At 45.7% G+C, this 12,629-nt stretch overlaps 1 protein-coding gene across 2 annotated transcripts in view; it reads right to left on the bottom strand.

Moving 5' to 3' along the window:
- The window catches only part of LOC120893768 (5-hydroxytryptamine receptor-like), an 82,538-nt gene that overhangs the window by 23,095 nt on the left and 46,814 nt on the right, over positions 1–12,629 (bottom strand). For both annotated transcript variants that reach the window (XM_040295865.1, XM_040295864.1), the window contains exons 3-9: positions 5,368–5,600; positions 3,823–4,062; positions 2,729–2,862; positions 1,995–2,104; positions 1,723–1,912; positions 1,506–1,643; positions 1,211–1,411 (exon numbers count right to left, since the gene is read on the bottom strand). In XM_040295865.1, the coding sequence (XP_040151799.1) occupies positions 1,211–1,411; positions 1,506–1,643; positions 1,723–1,912; positions 1,995–2,104; positions 2,729–2,862; positions 3,823–4,062; positions 5,368–5,434 (1,080 nt within the window). In that variant the 5' untranslated portion in view covers positions 5,435–5,600. The remainder of the gene's footprint in view (positions 1–1,210; positions 1,412–1,505; positions 1,644–1,722; positions 1,913–1,994; positions 2,105–2,728; positions 2,863–3,822; positions 4,063–5,367; positions 5,601–12,629) is intronic.

Genomic DNA, 12,629 nt, shown 5'->3' with positions numbered 1-12,629 from the left:
GACCGTAGTTTGGGACTTTCGCATCACTCTCAGTGCACCGTGCAGTGGCAGTGGGAACGGTGCATAAATAGTGTAGAAATTTGCCCGAGCTCCCCAAGGGTGCTTCATTCCGGGTGGCTTGCGTCGACTAATGGTGTACACACCGGGAGCGAAGGGTGTATTCTTTCGCACCGGTCGCACTGGCGCTGGCGCCCACTCTGCGAGGGCTCGCTCAATCGAAATCGAATCAAGCGAAGGATGCACTGGATGCAGTTCGCTGAAGATCGAACTGATTGGAATGTGTGCGGGTTCGGGACATCATCGTTGCACTGGGCGCCGATGAAGTGGAACTGATAAAACAACACTATAAATTCAATTTGCTGTGCTTCAAGTGTTTGAGCTTGAGCAGTGAATGGAAACGTTACGTTTGGCTATGTGTTGTGCAGTCGTTGCCATCGGTCGTTCGAGGAAGCGCTAGTTTGTGCAACGAGCATTACGTTCATTAAAATAGGAAAAACATTTGGGTTGGGCAGCAAGCACAATTTCTTCGCTTTGAAACAATAATTAAATCATTTTCATTTGATTCCAACACGGCATTTTATGCGATTCAAACCGTTTCATTACACAGTGCGGAACACGGTACAGTGTAATAAAAATTAATCAAAATGGCTAAGGCTTAAAAGGCCCCATTAGCGAACACGATTGCATACCTTCGGGCGAAAAACTCTCAACAGCATTACTTTGGGGCAATTTTCACCCACTCACTTTGGTAGCCCTTGAAACTTGGCCCACTCCAAAGCCCAACTTTCCAAACGAATCGATAATCGATTCAACAGCATTTGCGTCAACTACTCTTGAAAACGGGAAACCATCGCGTCCTCATTACATCGTTTTAAAATGTTCAAGTGTTCACAAGCACGTAGCCGAATAACCACTTGCGCCGCTCGCTTGATAATACCGACCAATTATTCGGCATCGCACTTTGCATAAACTTTGCCACGGAAGCTAGCGCAACCTGCAACAAGCACCGGCACCGGCAATGTCTTCATTTGCGCGGCACGGGCTGGCAGCACGAAGCTGGGTGCAGGGTTTGACAATCTTTTCCGCTCTCGCGCACTTCAGACCCAGTGAAGTGCTGTTAGTTTTGTCACCTCAGATGAAGTGGCTTGTTGAATTTTAATGATTTTGAGGGGAGGGCGAGAGGTACACACGGTGCACGCGTGCTGCTTACCTCGTCCCCGCTGAACGTCGTCTCGAGGCCCTTCCGGTCGGCGGCATTGGCGGTGCTGTCCTCCGTGTCCTCGACCGTGTTGACCGTGTTGGTCGAGTTGCCCTCTACCAGGCCGAGCGACGAAACGGCCGACTTGGTGGGATTGGTGAACTTTTTCTTCAGGTGAAAGCGTATCTTCGACTTTGGTTTTGGTGTTTCCTCCTGGTGGACCGGGAAGTGTGTTTGAAGAGAAAATCGTAAAAAGAGGTTGAATGAAAAATGAATGAAAACTGTAGCCTGTTTTTTCAGGACGTACCTGATTGCTACTGTTCGGTGTAGCCGGTATTTTGGGCCCTCGTCGGTGTATCCGCCGCCTGGCGGTTTGATAGATTTTCCAATACAGCACTAGGATAACAAAGAGAGGAACGTAAAACGTACAGCACGTGGCGAACACCTGTGAATGAAAAAGAAACCGATTGGCAAGCTCTCTCTCTCTCTCAGTGTCCTTCTGAATGTCGTCGGGCGAGCCCTACCTGGTACGCAATGTTCTGCGAGACCATGCACTTTTGCTGCTCTATTCGTTGTAGGTACTCTGGATCCTTCCAGCCGAACTGGGGCGCCAGCGAGACGATCACGGACGCGAACCAAACGAGAAAGATCATCGTAAAGACACGCCGGCTAGTTCGCGAGTGTATGTAGTCGATGTTAGTCACCGCCCAGTACCTGGTTTCGAGGGTGGGTGAAAGGTATTTCACATGTTTGAGGTTACGGAGCAAAACGGCACATTAGCGCTGAATGACCTTACCTGTCGGTTGCGATGGCAACTAGATGTAGTATGGACGCCGTGCAACAGAGCACATCGCACGACGTCCATATATCACACAGCTCCGGGCCAAGGATCCAACCACGGCTTATCTGGCGAGGGGTCAAACCGATAAATGTTACGCATTTGTCAAACAATGTTAACCGTAAAGCGCCTAAAGTTATGCCACTTGCTTGCATTCGCTTCTTTATTGTGAAGTGTGTTTATGTTTGTTTGTTTGCAATGGTGTACATGTTCGGTGCTAAGACTGTACCTTCTATTTATAATAATAAATAAAAACCAATTCTTTCATACAGCTTCGCCACAAAAAATTAAACTTATTTACGCATCTAAACATCATCTGTACCAAAAGCGCCTACAGTTATACCAGATGCACTGCAAGCCTACTTTACTGTGGCATCATTTAATCGCTCGTTTAAATTAAGTGCGCTTAATTCCTCAAAACACTTTGCCTCCTATTTATTAAAATAAATGCACAACAATTTTGAGGGACGGCAAACGGGCGATAGCCCCGTCAACCCGTTCTTCCCTGCTAAGCGCACTGCCTCTGTAAGTTAAACGTCTGCAGCTAGGGCGGGCAGGATTCCTTCCTCCACAGGCAAAATGTATAAAAGCGCAACGAGCGCGGTTGAAGAAGGCAAGCAAGCGAACGAGAAGCGGTGGCTGAGAGACAACACACAAAAAAACAACAATTAGTGGGGCTTGCGAATAATTACCTCGTACACGGCACCGAGCGGCATCACCAGACACGCCACGAACAGATCGGCGACGGCCAACGATGCGACCAGATAATTAGCTACATTTTGTAAATTACGCTCTAAAATGATGGCGGCTATTACGAAAACGTTTCCTGCGGAATGCATAAAGAGGGATGGGGAGATAAAAAAGAAGGGAAAAGTGAAATAGTGGAAAGTAAATGCGACGAGATTGCGCCCGCGTTATGGTTTGTATTGTAGAAGAAGTACGACTGTACGACCGCGTTGCGTTTGGATTTCTGTTTAGTTTTGAAAAAAAGATGAAGAATCGTGAGGAAGCCTAAACGGATGTGTTGCACCTCCGTTTTGAGCAGCAGGGGCAGTAATTAGGCTGAGATACTCGCACAGAATAGGCTGTCAAAGAACGTCGATTGCTTCTGGGCAAAACACATCCCGTGTGACGAAAAAGAGGAAGGACTATATATTCTGAGTATGGGGAAATGTGTGCGAACTGTTGTTGCTGTCGCCAGTGGCTGCAGTCGAAGAGTTAAATCCCAACAAGCAATGGGTGCAATTAATGAATAACGTAAAGTGGCACAACAAACTAAGCAGCTTAAAGCAGAATGAATATACTTTAGTTTAAACTGTGAACCGTAAAAAAGCACACACACACACACATTCACACAAAAAAGGGTAGCGAAATCCACTCGTTGCATTAACGTTTGCTTACGTTCGAGCTGCATAATGCATGAACCCGGTGCGCAGTGGCGTATGATACGCTTGCAAATAGTCATTAAAATATTCATCTAACCGTGCATAAAATCATCCACTGCGTAGCGGCCGCTCAGAAGAGTAGCGGAGAGGACAAAAAGGCACACACACACACATACGCGCTATCATTTCAGCCTGACTGACAACACACAAATCCGCACACACGAATGGAATAAAACGGTCACACGTGGAGCGGGCCATTCCCGGCTCATGGCACGGCAGTTTAACGGCGGCCGGACGCAATGTTGATCCGTTTCATTTTTAATCACCTCCCTTGACTGCCGTCCCTTAACCTTTCGCTCTCCCTCTCTCTCTCTCTCTCTCTCTCCCTGACCTTGGCTTACCTATCACGGTGACTAAAATCATCAGCCCGAGGACGAGCGAGGTGATCGCCATCACGATCACGTCGGCGAGCGGCTCGTCGGCGGTACCGTTGATGCTGGCCGGAACCGGCCCGAGGTCGGTGGTGTTGGCGAACGCGTTCGCGGACTCGTTGAAGAACGTCTCATTACCGATGCTGCCGACGTCCGCACTCAGGTACGAATCGGGACTGCCGCTGTCGATGAATATATAATCGTACACATCTGCTCACACGCGCACACCCAGACACGGCAATGGACGGACGGAAGTACGACCGGTGGCGATGATGACGCAGATGATGATGATGAGGAGCAGGATCAGGACGATTTGCCAGCGACGATTCGGGAACCGGAAACCATCCGGATGGATGGCGAGAAAACGTTTGTTCGGTTGTTGGTGGTTTCATGGTATGATGAAGCGTACGAGGGTGTGGAGAGAAAAAAAAGGGAAGAGAGCATGAAAAGAGGTGGCAATGGAAATGAGTTCCGGTTGGGGAAGGGGGAGTGGTCGGTGTTCATAGTTTCTGACGATGGATGTTTGCTATCATCCAACTGACACACATACACAAGGAGTGAGATACAATTGGACTTTCGTATGGAAAGCTTTAACTAGTTACAGTGATTGAACCACTGCAGTGATTAAAATGACGTTTGAAACAATTGCTTTCTGTAATTGCTGTGTTTTAAAATTGTGGACAGTCGCTGTAATCAAACACAATGTTTTGTAAAGCATGATTAAATTTGCTCAGAAGAAAAGTCACATCTCTAAAGAATCTCACTATAGAAAAATACTATGTAACTTCAATCTCACCTGTTTAAAGAGACTTGAGTCTAAATCATCGTTATCAAGCGTAAAACTGTAGAAAATGGCAAAATTATGTTGAACAATATCAAAAGAGATAAATCTGACAAAAAATCGAGCCAAGTAATTGAGATGATCCATTTATTATTAGAATTTAGCGTAATTCGTGAAAAATTGGATTGATGACACAAAATTAAAGAACAAAAAAATTAGTTGCAAAGATTGTGATCGTTTTCCGAAAGTCTTTGCCATATTGCATCTTTGACATGCTCCATTTTGTGAGAAGATGTCGTGAGTTTCATCAAACAAACTACCGTTTCAAAATTCCCGGAGAGTATTCTAGTTTTAGCATAAATATTGTACTGCATAATTGTAATTACATCCAAGCAAATGCGATCTAATAAAGACCGTCCGATGTCCCGATGAATCGTTTACTCTATTACACCTATTGCCACACTGCCAGCCTTGAACACTGAAAGGCATCTCCGACGCCCACCTAACCCTTTACCACATGCCGCCTTGCATCCCTCGGTAAACGATATAACCATATTATGTCGTCAGCGCTTGAAGTTGATTACACATTCAAACACTTCTTCCCCCCCCTACCCCATCCCACCATTCAACCCACTGTTCTGGAAGGCCCTTAACATTCATTCCGGCACGTACTTGGTGCCCATCGTCACGATCGCCCCTGGTGGCGCGCGCCCATTACAAATTCATTAACATACCGTTCGCCTTGGAGAGGGCTGTCGCCAGGCTCGGGGGCCGGGGCGGTGGCGCTTTATGGAAATCCATCGCTAGGTGGGTTGGGAGTGCGCGAACGGCCGGCCGGCTACGACTACGACTGTAAGGTGTAAGGTCCGCTAGCGTCTGCCATTCGGGGGCGTTCCGTACAACGGAATCGATGTGCGTGATGCACTTGCTATCGGGCGCTGGTACCGAACCGGCTCATCGGTGGAACCTGGAAGTGGATGATTGGAAAAAGCAGTTATGGTTAGTGAGAGTGTGTGTATGTGTGTGTGTGTGTTTGTGATATGGTTCAGTCGTTATGGGTTATGATGGGCTACAAGGATGTCGAATAAAATAAGAACCGGGCTGTGGAGCCCGGTGGGGTTGAATGTCCAGCGGGGCATGGATACATGTATAATTAAATGCTAGGATATGCACCGAACGTAAGCGTTATCTTGATAGTGGTTTACGATATCTACCATTGGAAGGGTTGATTAAAGCTGAAAACCATCAAGTGAACGATAGTTGAGGTCATCGAATGAGATTAGGCAATATAAAAATATCTTAAACACCCTAATTGGTGGTTTCATTACCTATCGTTCCATGCGTAGATATTGCCGAGCACCTAAATGTATGCAAAAAAATAAACGCCTGAAGGTATGCAGCAGATAGCTCGTTAGGCAGCGCATAAACGAAACCAAACATTACTCGTACATCTTTTCTTTTGCACGTAAGTGTTTGTGCTCTGCATTACTATACAATTTTAATCAGATCATGAATACAGGTAGCGCTTACGTTCCTTCACGCTGCCTGCGTACTCCCGTACTCGTACCGGCAGCGGAATGCGCCAGTCCGTGGAATGAAGTTACCCAATAAATCATCTCCACCTGCGCAACCACATTCACAAAAAAAAAACAAGGGAAAACGAGCACAAACCGTACCGCAAGAATGAAGTGCCTTTCATCTTCATCATCTGCCGGGAACTAACTTTACCGCGCGCCACATCGTTCGCTTCCGTTCCATTGTGTTCCTTCGCCTGGCTCTGGCTTTAACTTCGCACGGGTGCAGTGCATAAAGTGTGCGAAACTTTACCCCCCGCTGAAATCGACGTGAAAAACACACACCCTCACACACACGTACATACATCGAGGCATGGAAAAAGGACTGACGCAAGTTGTCGGAAAAAACGGAAAGGGTTTCTGCTGCAGCAATGCAATACGCCGTGCCACATACACCTTTACGCCGCTATGCTCTTTCCGTATCGCACTGGTATGTGTGTGTGTGTGGAGTGTAAGATTGAAGCAGGTAGCTGCTGCTTTCACGTTCAATCATAACGTACCGTACCGCGATAAGGGACATGCTTCCGTGCGTCCGGTACGTTACGGTTGAAGTATCGCAGGCCACGATGGAGACGCCCGGTACCTTGCTGCGGTGGAATGGAATTTGCCCCTCCCGAGCGCACTTCGTGTAAGCGTGTGAGGGGGTGTGTAAGTGTGCCTTCCGCTTGAAGCTGGCGCTCGAGGAAATTATGCGCTCGTGCATCTTTAAACGCTCAGCAGTGTGGCTTTCTCGCTGATTTCCCTCGTGGCAGGTAAGTTTGGTTTTGGTTTGATCGTTTGCTCCGTTCGCTGTCAAAAGTGTTCGTTTGCAAGAGGGACAAAAACTGTGCACCAGCACACAAACACATCAAAAGTTACCGCCCAGCAAGCAACTATTGACCATCGGTTGTGGACGGTGGAGAAAATATAAAATTTTCACTTTGCAAACAACAAACACCGGTCGGCTGTGCCTACGGTGCGACATAATCACCACCTGTTCCTTGCCTTTCGACAACTCGCCCAAACCCCGGTTGAAGTTCATCAGTGCCCACCGTACAACCCTTTTCTTTCCTTTCCCTTAGCGAAGCTATCATGCCGAGTGCGCGGCTTGGCAGCCACACGGTACGATAATTTATTGGAAAAGTTCTAATTTCCCAGGGTACGGAAGTCACCCGTGCGGTAGTGCGGTTGGGCGCTCCCGAAGTCGCTAACTTTACCCATCGTTTAATGGTCTTCACAGTGCAGCGAAAGAAAGCAGAAAAAAGCACACACACACACATACACACACGGATACAAATGAAACAAACAACACCGCTTAGGCAAGCAAAGATTTTTTTCTTCGCAATATCGTTATTATGCAAAGATTAACCCAATTTCAGAGCAAACTATAAAGTACAGAGAGTGTTTTTGTTGTCGTTTAGATCGTACCAAAGGTAGATAGTCTGAAGCAGTAAATAGGATTACGAGAAAGTGTAGATGGAAGATTCGGTATATTGCTACATCTTCTTCAATCTTATCTTCTTCAAAAAAGACTAAAGTAGGAAGTTTTTTGCTTCCATCAGTGAACAATTTAGTTCCCCAATGGAAACGATTCATTTTCAGACATTTCTCGTTTAATATATTTGACCATTATTATCAATATTTCCATGGTTATCAATAAGATATTATCAAGCAATGACAATAAAGCCAAATACTAAAATTTATTCTATTTTTTTATGAACTTTTGATTTGGTGGAAAATTATATTTATCCGTTAAGGATTGCAATAACCTTTCCGCACACAGCAGCACTAAAGCTTTTAAAGATTTTTAACGTTTTAACGCGTTATAGAATAGCTACCGAAGCACGCTCCAAGTTAAAGCTCAAGTGAAACTAGAAAAACACAGTAAACTATAATTCACAAGCTGATTATTGTTTTGTTTTTATTGCAGCTCAAGTACCCTTCTACGTGTCGATGTGGAAATGTCGCTCACTTGAAAGTATACTCCAGCTCACAACGAGAAAATAACAAAACAATACTCACGGACGATGCAGTGCAGTGCTGCGCGATGCAGATGGCAAATAATAAAATTGAATATGAAACGAACCTCTCAAGTGAAAGGGCGTTCCATTTGTACAGCGACAAGCAAGGGATTTAAAACGGTATTAAAACTACTACACGCTGTAGCTGCTGAAACGGAGCGCCGCCCCATTGAAGTTTTGGCGCACGGTACGGCCGTTTCTACGCGTACGCTAAATGGAATGGAGGTCACGGTCGCAATCTGAATGATTAAATTTGTACAGTTTGTACAAATTGAATCAGATGGATGAACTTTCCGCACTCGCTGGAAAATACATTAGCCTCGTGTTCTGCTTCCTTTGCACCGCATACTTCACCCCGCTGTCGGGACAGCGATACGATGCTCCCGAGCTTTCGTTGCGAATTAGCCTCAACCTCCCTGTTGTTTGTCTGCCTTTCGCCATAGCCAGTTGGTGCTTCTCTCTCGCGATGGATCCTTTTATGAATGTTCCATCAAACTGCGCCAATGGTTGCATAAAAATTATGCCTGCTCGAGCATCACTCGAAACCGGTACCTTCAATGCTTGCCGTAGGAATGGCCAACGAAACGGGCACGCATGATGACGGTGCTCGTTTAGAAAAAAAGAAGGAAAAATGACGAATACGGAAACGAACTGTGAAAAAGCGACCGGACAGTAACGTACGGTATAATTTACCTTCCACGAAAGGTTGTGTTGGTTGTGTTGCTCCTGCAGTTTGCCATCGCTCTACTGTTAATCTCTCTCTATTTCCTTTTTTTATGACACAAACACACTTACACACACACATAGGCGCACATAGAAGTCATCCGACGAATATATTCATGTCATGCTGAGCGTGCTTTCCTTTACCACGAACATTATTTACGGCACCACAGCAGATAAAGTCAAGGTCCAAGGGTTTCGCAACGCCCTACATACGTCAAGATAATGGTTCGTTTTCGTCCGTCTCATAGAATCGTCTGCGATGAATCAACGAGTAGCAAAGCTGGCAAATACAGCACACAAATGTAACTGAAGAAAAGAAAAAACGTACATGTATGCTTCTTCCTGTAAGCAGCCAACGCGCTACGATTGAATCCAAACTATCTGAACTAAACAAGAAATGCCTTTGTTTTTGGGTGTATTTCATCGTAATTAAAAATTCGTCTTAATCAACTAATCGATTAGTAATGCTGGCGTCGTGTTTTGTATACTTAAAAACAGGTTTCTCCCACATTGCGACTTAAAATGTTATTCATTGCGCATTGGAGGAAAAAAGCTAATATTTTGACATGCGTATTGCATACTTTAAGGCACATAAAAATGGTCCAGAAATACTGTTGGTCAGAAATTGATTTGATTGACCTTGCCAAAACCTCTACGTTGGAAAGCTTATCTCCGTATAAACTGCTAATCGTGTGTAATCTACCGATTGACAAACATCAGTCCTCACGTAACATCCTAATAGCGCAAAAGCCAATGAATCGCCAAGGACATTGTATGGTTGGGCAAACACAGCAATAAGCTTCGGATTACAAATGTAACACAATGCTAGGTAATTCGCACCATCCGATGTGATTTGCTTTACAGAAAGCCATCTTTTTTTTCGATACACATTGCTAGAAAAGGGCGACTGATTAATTGCCACCTAAGATTCTCGGAAACTTTACACCTTCAACTCCGTTTCATTTTCTCTCAGGAAGCCTGAAAGGTGATTTTAACTCGTCCTTCTCGAATGTTGGCTTATTTACGTTGGATAAACGAAGGCATCCATTATGCCTCACCCATTTGCAAACATTCATCATTGCTAAACACACACACACTCGCCGGCGCTCCGCATACAGGACATTTGAAGCAACGTATTTAAGCAGGACATTAGTGGGCGGTCAAAACCTCGCCCCTCAACACACACACACACAAAGAGATGGATAAGGTCCGGCACCGCATCACCAAGCCCAAAAGCCGGAAGTGTTTACTTTCGAGCGAAAATCTTCACCTTGATTTGCACCACCGACCACCGATCTTGTGGAGCCCATTCGAGTGGAAGCCGCCAGCCACCAGAGAGGGTCGGATTGGTTGCGGTGTGCTGCTGCTGGAAGGGGGGGGGGGAAGAAACAACAGTTTGTCGAAGCGGTTGCGGTGTGAAATGATTCACCAGGAAACCGCAAAGGTCAGTCCCGGTGCTCATTATCATCCGAGGCACTTTAATATATGTGAGGAAATAAATAAATATCAAATGAGCCGCAACGTCGTATCGGCGTAGTGCCGCCCCCCCTCCCCCAAGAAGCGAGAGAGATAAAGCGTTATAAATTATGGACCGACCGCAAAACCGGCGGCAGCGGGTGGACCGTATGGCTGTGAGATTGCTGCCTCATCGTTGGCCGATGGCGCACGGGCGGTGATTTGAGGTAGCGTGGGTCCTTGCCGTCGGTTGAACAGCGACCGGTGGCTTACCGGGGATGGTTTTCTTCGAATTGTGATTGCGATGGGCGGTCAGCGTCCGCTTATCGATACACAAACGATCATCATAAGCCGGGGCGTGCTGTGAAGCGTGAACAAAAACTAACCACCATTCGTGGGACGTTTTGCCGCTCCTAATGCATTATGGATGAAGGGACGAGACCATTACCATTCGCTTGTGTGCCGGCGTATGTGCTGGCGGATATTGTAAGGGGGCTAAAACTTCACCCAATGCCACAAGCAAAGACAAAGCCACCCGAGGGGACGACACAGTGGTCTCGAGCAGCTCGGCTAGCTTAACACACAGGCGAGTAACGATTATGCAAGCAGCAGGTTCGCTTCAAACGAAGGCCGGATGGTCCCGGGAGGTTGGTTTCCATTACAATTAAAGTTTTCCCTTTTCTGTTGGAGACTACTACTTTGCACTGTGTTTTGTTTTGGGACCGGTGGGCTTCCCCGTTCAGCCTCAATTGCGGCACTGAAGCATTCGCATTTCTAAGATGGTTCACACATATTATGCAACCATTCAGCCATGGTTTCGCGGTCCTGTAAGCACCGAGATACGGAGGATTGCATCCATTTCCACACACACACACACACACACACACACACACACACACACACACACACACACACACACACACACACACACACACACACACACACACGCATACACGCACCCTTCGTTCGATGTCATTTTTGCATAATTGAACGCCCGTGGTGTGTTGAGGGCAGGATCGTGCACGCCGGATGAGGTGCAAATTGCGTTATGCGCCAAGTGTGCAATGGAGTCACTCGCGGAGCACGTGATGATGAGTGTGAATTACACGTATCGGGGGAAATTGGCGTCAGGTGAGATGGAAGTGGGCGGATTAATTCAACCCACTAAGCATGATTGCAGTGTTTAACAGCAGGAAACAGCGATTTGCCTCTACCAGTCATAATTAATGGATGCTTCGGCAAGTACGGTTGTTGAACATGAACATCTGATACACGAAATTCGATGTTTTTATTCGAAATATTTAATTTATACTTGTTTGATTTTTTTTCGATTACTTTTTAAACGTTTGGTAAGCGTGTGTTCCGTGAATTTAACGCTTTCAGTTTTTACTGTAGCATCTTTAAAGTATGTTTTAATATTGAGCCCTGGTTGACGGCGCAAAGCTTAACTTAAAAATCACATTGAATGAGATACTTCTTAAAGTTAGCGATTGGAAAATAATGAAAATCTAATTTTGATGTGTTGACCATGATGATTTGATGATGGTTTTGAATTTCAAAAGTAAGCAATATTATTGATGTTTTAACCATTTTGTTCAAAAGCGTTAGATTGCTGAGCGACAATGTTGCTTATTTTTATAAATACGTAAAACGTCTCATCGTATAATGAGAAAACTGTTTGAAAAGTTGAATGAAAGTTTGAAACCTGCCCAAAAATGCAACATCTTCCGAAAACCGATTGAAACACGATGGAATTACCTGCAAAACGAACAATTTTTGGCTTGGAACACTCCTACTAGCTTGTTACTTAAAGCTTCTCAAAGCAAATAAAAGTAATAAAAGTGTATCCATCTTGAACTCTTACAGTAATTATTTTCCTGCCATGGACAACCCTGGGTGGGAGTGATTGAACGTTTTGACAAATAAGGGGGTGTGACTGTGTGACAGTAGTTAAAGAAGATGTAGCACTTATTACACTTACATGTCCACCATTAACCATTGTAGCCGCACACTACAACAGTCCCATCACATATCGCCGAGCCAGAGATTGAGCATGATTGAACGCTTGTGACACACTCCACACCGGTGTGCAAGTGTTCGGAACGCCCTCCAGCACTGCTCTTAACGACACAGTGCCACCGCTGCCTCTCTGACACTTTCTTCTCTCGCATCAAAGTGCGCTTAAGCACCGATCCATTTTCTCACCTTTCGCACATTAATTTGTGCCATTTGTGTTGGCTGTAG

The sequence above is a fragment of the Anopheles arabiensis genome, chromosome 2, assembly GCF_016920715.1.
Source record: "Anopheles arabiensis isolate DONGOLA chromosome 2, AaraD3, whole genome shotgun sequence".
Taxonomy (NCBI): domain Eukaryota; kingdom Metazoa; phylum Arthropoda; class Insecta; order Diptera; family Culicidae; genus Anopheles; species Anopheles arabiensis.
Note: the sequence above shows the minus strand (reverse complement) of the source record. Positions and strands in the feature narration are given on the sequence as shown.